Below are 7,946 nucleotides of genomic sequence, written 5' to 3' on the forward strand. Positions count from 1 at the left end.
TGTTTCATATTCCTTACTCAAGGCCAAAAAAAATGGAGTTCTCTACTGGCCGGAAACGGGTGATCGACAAGTTGACTCGCGGCCTTGAACTCATCAACCCACTCCGAGTCATGCTGAATGGTGATGGTGCATTAGAACTGCCTTTGGCTGAAGGTCTTGTGGACAAAATCTGGGATACTTTTAATGAGAGTCTTTCGATTCTAAGCTCAACTGGGTCCGATGAGGTTTCTCGATTACCGGCCGTGAATTGGGATGGCCGGAAATCTCAAGATTCCAGCGAAAGTTGCAAGACTTTTGAGTCGAAAAATCGGAGAGGACGATACAAGAGAAGGTAGTACTTCTCGTACTCGAACTCGATTCGCTACTTTGTTCAGTTCATTAATATATCTAAATAAAAAAAGAAAGGATTTTTCTAAATCACTATGAATTGGAATTGTGAGTACGTATAGATACAAACAGACAAGTCACTCTTTATCCTAGTAAAATTTTTTAAAGATTTGTTAATTTTTTTTTACTGAGATAAGATTAATTATTGCCTACTTACTTAAGTAAAGAGAAAAGATCAAGAAAATAAGAATCCCAACAGGGGATTGATGATGAAAAAAATATGTTGATGGTATATATTTATCATTTACTGATAATTTTACAAATTTTAAAACATAGGACAACAACTGAGACATGGACAAAAGACACCCCTACTTTGTTTGAAGATGGCCACGCTTGGAGAAAATATGGACAAAAAGTCATCCTCAATGCTAAACATCCTAGGTACCTACATATATGCTTATTGAAATTACATTAAATTTAAGGTAAACTGTATTGGACAATACTGAACTAATAAATTTTGTGGTATGTCTTAGGAGCTACTTGAGGTGCACCCACAAGTATGATCAAGGATGCCAAGCAAGCAAACAAGTGCAGCAAATTCAAGACGATCCACCAATATACAGGAACACATACCTTGGCCAACATACGTGCAACAACTTATTCAAACCTTGTCAAGTCATCATGGATTCCACTGTTAAGGATTCTTCCATAATTTTGAGTTTCGGTACGGCGTCGAAATCAACCAAACCCGTGGAATATTCGCCGGCAAGTCGGGTGATTCCAACGATTTTGTCATCTGATTATTTTGTGGGTCATGATCATCATCATCTGACGGCTGCAATTTCATCAGGAGTTGATCATGGGGATGTGTTTTCTTCTGATGTATATTCTTGCACAGCAAGTACTCACAGCATGGAGGCTGATATGATGGTAGAGTCCCTATTTGATGATTTGCCTGAATTTTGATGGACAAACCACTTGATCTAGAAAACAAAAGTTGTATTAATAACGGTTTATGTAAAGTTTATTTTGTCGAGTGTTTCTTTCTTGATGTAAAAAGATTAGATTTTTCTTATAAATAATCTGATTAGAATTGCAGGGCTATGTTTCTATTTCCATCAAGCTTATCATATGATTTCCTAAGGTAGAAAAATAAATATTTAAAGCAGATAAGAAAACTATAGTACAATTATTCAAAGAAATTTGATTGTAATTATTAAAGGTACATGGAGGGGACAGTTTGATAGAAACGATCCACTGATTTCTGTCCTATTCATTTGGATCCATTGACAAGCCAAAATGTATATGAGAAAAGGAAAAAGAACTGATCTGAATAAAAATGATTCACGGAATCTCTCCTTAAAATGTGTAGTTAATTAGCGAGTCATTAGCGCAAAACGTCCTTACGTATGGAGTTCATTGTACAAAACGTCTCAACATGCATTTTTTTCCTGAATTACAGAAATATTTTTACTTGACCATCGAGGGATTTTCAACAAGCATACTATCACTTCGGTGAAGATGACGAGGCTGATGTAGCTGCAACAAATTTCTTGAACGCTTCATTTGGATCCAGATTAACAATCTCCATATGCTACTAGCTTGAGAATAAGGTCTTAGTCAGGAAGTGGGGCAAACTTATTTGGTGACTTGGGGGCCGTGGATGTGTAAGGAAGGAGCGATGAGGTTAGAGTACGTATACATTTTGTCAAGCTGTTGAGAAAGGGATTGCGAGTAATCATCAACGAACTGCAAATAGAACTTATTGCTACAATATTAATGCGGCCCAAGTAATATTATTAATATATTAATTAAAGTGGTTTATTATTGCTAAAATTCTATTGATCCATTGAGAAGTGATAATCTTATAACTGTTCACTTTGATAGAAAGTGAATAGTTTTATGGCCGGTGAGAAACTATCTATCCTTGTTAATAAACGTGAATGAAATCCATCAAATTAAAAAACATTCAATTCAATAGAGAGAATAATTTCTTTATTATTATTATTATTATTATTATTATTATTATTATTATTATTATTTTAAAGATTTACATCTTAATTATGGTCATAGATTAATGTATGCTTCTTGATCAATTAAATTCAAATGTAAAAGTCATGAATTCTAAAGATCTTGACATTAGGGTTTAATTGCTTACAACGCGTCCATGTTTAAACCAATGAGCAGAACAACAAATGGAAGTGGTGAAAGTGCAAGAACTATTTATGAATACTACTTAAGGTAACCAACCTCTTTGTTCCATGGATAGCGAGCAAAGTATAACCTACCATATAATTAACTTGTTATGACGAACCTAATGGAGTTTACTTAGTTAAAATCTGTTGTAAATTGTTGCTTGATGATGGAAACTGTGAGAATTGGGCAATTTTTATGATAGTGGCTTGGCCTTTATGACAGATATACTAAGAAGCAGTCTCCGTGCTCACCTGTCTTCGTCAACTGGGTGTACTCACATTTGGTTTATGTGGAAAAGGTGTTGTTCGATTCATTTGCTATTTTTGTGTGGATGACAGAAGGCAGTGTAAAAAGAGCACCCATGTATTATGGCTGCACAAAAAAATCGCGAAATTGCTAATTGAACCAAAACCGTTGAGTTGAGTTCACGTGGACCCGTGGTTCTTTATCCTTAGACAGAATCAACCTGTTTCAAAATGACTTGGTTTATATTTTGATTTTCAAAAATCGTACAAAACCAAACCGAACTCTTTTAAAAATTTTTAACAAAAAAATTAATTTTATTAACTTAAAATTTTTATAGTTTTCACTTTTTAGAAAAAATACCAATTTAGCAATACAAATTATAATCAACCTATTGAAATAATCATAGGAAGTAAATTAGGCTAATCATTATTTGCTTAGGAATGAGAATCCCTGAACCCCTCAACTAACTCAAAATCTTACTTAGAATTTGAAGTAGTCCTCAAAATCATGGGAAGAAAATATATTAAGGGAACTGATGCTGCTGGCTTATGGGATGTAGCAGGCCTATGATTTAACAAGTTCACAGCACATGTCTTCACCCAATATCTAAACTAAACTAAAATTATTTCAAAAGCACATGAAAAGAAAAAAACGTATAATTTCAACAATTCAAATCATAATTCAACAAAACTACGTCAACAAATCCCGTCCAAAGTTTCAGAAGCCCTAACATAAACTCTCATTTCTATAACATTTGATGCTTGTCTGTCACTGCTGAATGAATTGCCAATCACCTTTGCCTGTTAGTCTACTAACTTGTACTTGAATCGCCTCTTTCTCTCTTATCTTTTAGTAAGTCTCAGATTCTCATTCAAGTAATTTTTTTTGTTGTTCTTTATTTTATTTGTTATTTTTGAATTTATTATATATTTGTGATTTGTGGTTTGGATAGAAAAATAACTATTTGTATGCTTAGATAATTAATGAACTTGTTTGTGGTTTGGAAAGAACGAAGGACAAATCAAATTGATTGTGTGAAAATGTTAAAATTCTCTAATTAGTATTACTACACTCCACTTTCATAAAATAGTTAAAATATGGAATTCATCAATTCCCAGTAAGTCGAAACTCTATCAATCTTTGTACATCTCAACATCCCGTTAAATCCTTATTTAACATCTCACTAATAAGATGAAAATAATTTTAACTAAACTACAATAGCAGAATGTAACTCTACCTTTACCAATTGCTATATGATAATATAAATGTCGAACAAGAAAAGATAAATAAAAATGAAAACATATGTATTTGTTCTATAATTTATTCATGGTAAATATGAATGTAATTTAATTTTTAAAATTATTAGTTCTCTTTTAAACTTATTTATTAACTTATGCTAAATATATTACTATCTAAAAGTGACGAATCCTCTATTGATCATTCACAACCTTCATATGGTTCTTGACATACCCGAACGATGTCATTTTAGCGGCCTTGGTAGAGCAACATCCAACACCGTCAAAACATGACTGTCCTCATACAAGGCATTATGATGATCTCAAGTCATAGGACCAATTTCACTACCGAACTTTAGAGATTAACCACTGACACTCAGATAGTTATCTATGTGGAATCTCTTAGCTGGTCTCCAATATTTTGTTCTATAACAAAATATCCACGTGTTCAATTTAAGTGTCACTACACTTTAACTTGTGAGATCAGCTACTTACTTCACACGTAAGAAATACCACACGTAATAGTCTATCTGTAATAACGATATCCGTATCTCGTTATTACTTACGACCACGGATTATTCAAGATCCAATCATACGTAATTTGTATCTCACAATCACAACTCATTGTGATTAACAAATTACTTAAGCTTAGATCTTCGAACTCTATTATTTAATATTATTTATCACAAAATTAATTTAAGTAAATAATAGATCTTGCCAAAATTAAATACATCAAACATATTAAAAGTGTTTACAACCTAAATCGATTGGATCTAGGGCATAACACTTACAAACTCTCACTTGCACTAGATTCAATCACTCATATATCTAATATCATAAGCGTCCACATGACGATCATGTTTCTGATGTGACAACGACTTTGTCAATGGATCTGCAATATTGTCATCTGTGGGAACTCGCTCTATCGTTACGTCATTTCTTTGTGTAATCTCCCTGATGAGAAGATATCGCCTTAATACATGTTTGGATCATTGATGAGACCTCGATTCCTTCGCTTGTGCGATGGCTTCATTGTTATCACAATACAAAGGTATGGGATCAACAATGCTAGGAACGACTCCCAATTCATTAATAAACTTCTTGATCCAGACAGCTTCCTTCGCTGCTTTAGAAACAACAATGTACTCGGCTTTTGTTGTTGAATCAGCGGTTGTCTCCTGTTTGGAACTTTTCCAACTAACTGCTCCATTGTTGAGAGTAAACATATATCCTGATTGAGACTTGCTATTATCTTTGTCAGATTGAAAGTTGGCATCAGTATACCCATGAATCTTTAGTTCATTTCCTCCATAGATCAAGAATACATCTTTAGTCCTTCTCAAGTACTTAAGAATGTTCTTAACCGCTATCCAGTGTTTCTCACCAGGGTTTGCTTGAAACCTGCTCGTAACACTTAGAGCATATGAAACATCTGGTCTCGTACATAACATCGCATACATCGCCGAAGCATAAGAAATCTTATCCATGCGATTCATTTCATCATGTGTTTTAGGACACATATCTTTTGAGAGGTAAATTCCATGTGACATGGGACATAAACCTCTTTTAGACTCTTCGATATTAAATCTTCTCAAGATTTTATCTATGTACGAAGATTGGGATAAGCCTAATAATCTTTTAGATCTTTCTCTATAGATCTTGATTCCCAAGATATATGCTGCTTTTCCGACATCTTTCATGGAGAAATTCTTTGACAACAATAATTTTACCGATTGAAACATTGGGATGTCATTTCTCATTAATAATATGTCATCGACATATAATATTAGGAATACGACCACGCTCCCACTTGTCTTCTTGTAAATACACGGTTCATCTTCATTTTTTATAAAATCAAACCTTTTGATTGTCTCATCAAAACGAAGATTCCAGCTCTTTGAGGCTTGCTTTAATCCATAAATGGATCGATTTAGCTTACATACTTTGTTGGCTCTTTTGGATTCAAAACCTTCAGGCTGTGTTATGTACACCTCCTCTTGTAAGTTTCCATTAAGGAAAGCAGTTTTGACATCCATTTGCCATATCTCATAATCATGGTATGCAGCTATTGCAAACAAAATTTGAATGGACTTTAGCATGGCTATAGTTGAAAAAGTTTCATCAAAGTCAATGCCTTATCTCTGTGTGTAACCCTTCGCTACTAGCCTTGCTTTGTATGTATGGATGTTTCCATCCACATCGACCTTCTTCTTATAAACCCATTTAGAAACTATCGATTTTATCCCACTTGGAAGATCGACCAAGGTCCAAACCTTGTTCTCATACATTGAGTTCATTTCCGATTCCATGGCTTCTTTTCATCTCTTCAAGTTAACACTTGACTTCGCTTCTGCGTAATTTGTAGGTTCATCATCCTCCACTAATAATACTTGATTAGTAATCGTGAATTCGTACCTTCTGGAAGATCGAATGATCCTACTTGATTTAAGCTGAGCTAGAGTGTCCTCAGGGTTCTCTACATCCTGATCAAGAGTCTGTCCATCAACAGGTGTGGGATCAGACTCGGGTTCATCTAATTGGTCAACAGTATCTATGGATTCTTGAACTTCTTCAAGTTCTATTTTGCTCCCGCTTCCCTCACCTAGAATAAACTCTTTCTCTAGAAATATGGCATGTCTTGAGATGAACACCTTCTTCTCAATGGGATTATAAAACTGATATCCAATTGTCCCTTTTAGATATCCCACAAATACGCATTTATCAGATTTAGCCTTAAGTTTATCTAATTCATTTCGCTTTACATAAGCGTCAGAGCCCCAAACTTTCATGTGAGATAAGTTTGGTCTTTTTCCTCTCCATAGCTCGTATGGAGTTTTGTCGACCGATTTAGATGGGACACGATTAAGTGTGTAGTACGCAGCAATTAGTGCATGACCCATGTTTGCATGGCTCATCATTGATCGCACCACGTCTAACAAAGTGTGATTCCTCCGTTCAGATACACCATTATGTTGTGGTGTATACGGCAGAGTCCACTGCAAGAGAATCCCATTCCCTTTTAGATAATCAAAAAATTTTCCCTTTAAATATTCTCCACCTCGATTTGATCTCAGCATGAGAATATTTTTTATATCAGCGTGAGAATATTTTTACCAGTCTTTGAATTCCTTGAATTTTTCAAGTGCTTCATGCTTGAATTTCATCAGATACACATAACCATATTTTGAATGAGTATCAGTGAATGTGATGAAGTAAGAGAAATCATATCTGGCGGTGATTGACATGGGTCCACATACATCAGTATGTATTAGTCCCAGCAGTTCTGTGGTTCTTTCTCCTTTTCCAGTAAAAGGGAACTTGGTCATTTTGCCTAACAAGCACAACTCGCATTTGTCAAATGATTCAAAATCAGTTGACCCCAAGAATCCATCTTTATGTAACTTGGAAATGCGTTTGTCGTTAATATGACCCAGTCTGCAATGCCAAAGGTATGTATTATTTAGATTATCACTTTTATGCATTTTACTTTCTATATTCATAATAGATGACTCAGTATCAAGAATATAAATTCCATTTTGTAACACACCACAACCATAAAAGATCTCATCTTTATAAAACGAACAACGATTGTTCTTAACATTAATTGAAAAACCATTCATGTCCAAACATGAAATAGAAATAACATTTTTAGTAATGGCGGGAACAAAATAGCAATTTTCTAATTCTAATACTAAGCCCGAAGGCAGTGGTAAGAAGTATGTCCCTACAGCTAATGCAGCAACTTTTGCTCCATTCCCCATGCGTAGGTCAACTTCTCTTTTTCTGCAGTGGTCTACTTCTCTTTAGTCCCTGCATATTTATACAAATATGAAATCCACATTTGGTATCTAATACCCAAGAAGCTAATGAAGTAGACATATTAACCTCGATAACAAAAGTACCTGAAGTAGAAGTTTCAGAAGACTTCTTTCCCTTCAAGCT

The 7,946-nt window shown here is 34.5% G+C and overlaps 1 protein-coding gene across 1 annotated transcript; it reads left to right on the plus strand.

Annotated features, from left to right (window-relative positions):
• LOC111374780 (probable WRKY transcription factor 70) lies at positions 1–1,443 on the plus strand. The gene is made up of 3 exons (XM_022997516.1): positions 1–331; positions 664–768; positions 861–1,443. Exons 1-3 carry the CDS (start codon positions 33–35, stop codon positions 1,291–1,293), a joined length of 837 nt encoding a protein of 278 aa, XP_022853284.1. The 5' UTR covers positions 1–32; the 3' UTR covers positions 1,294–1,443.
• Positions 1,444–7,946: the final 6,503 nt, after the last annotated feature.

This window comes from Olea europaea, unplaced genomic scaffold (assembly GCF_002742605.1).
Source record: "Olea europaea var. sylvestris unplaced genomic scaffold, O_europaea_v1 scaffold1289, whole genome shotgun sequence".
Taxonomy (NCBI): domain Eukaryota; kingdom Viridiplantae; phylum Streptophyta; class Magnoliopsida; order Lamiales; family Oleaceae; genus Olea; species Olea europaea.

Excerpts from the sequence above, each read along its gene's own strand:
- LOC111374780 (XM_022997516.1), top strand. The coding sequence starts at position 33 with ATGGAGTTCTCTACTGGCCGGAAACGGGTGATCGACAAGTTGACTCGC. Across the intron at positions 332-663 it reads AGAGGACGATACAAGAGAAG|GACAACAACTGAGACATGGA; the intron begins GTAGTACTTCTC and ends TTTAAAACATAG. Across the intron at positions 769-860 it reads CTCAATGCTAAACATCCTAG|GAGCTACTTGAGGTGCACCC; the intron begins GTACCTACATAT and ends GGTATGTCTTAG.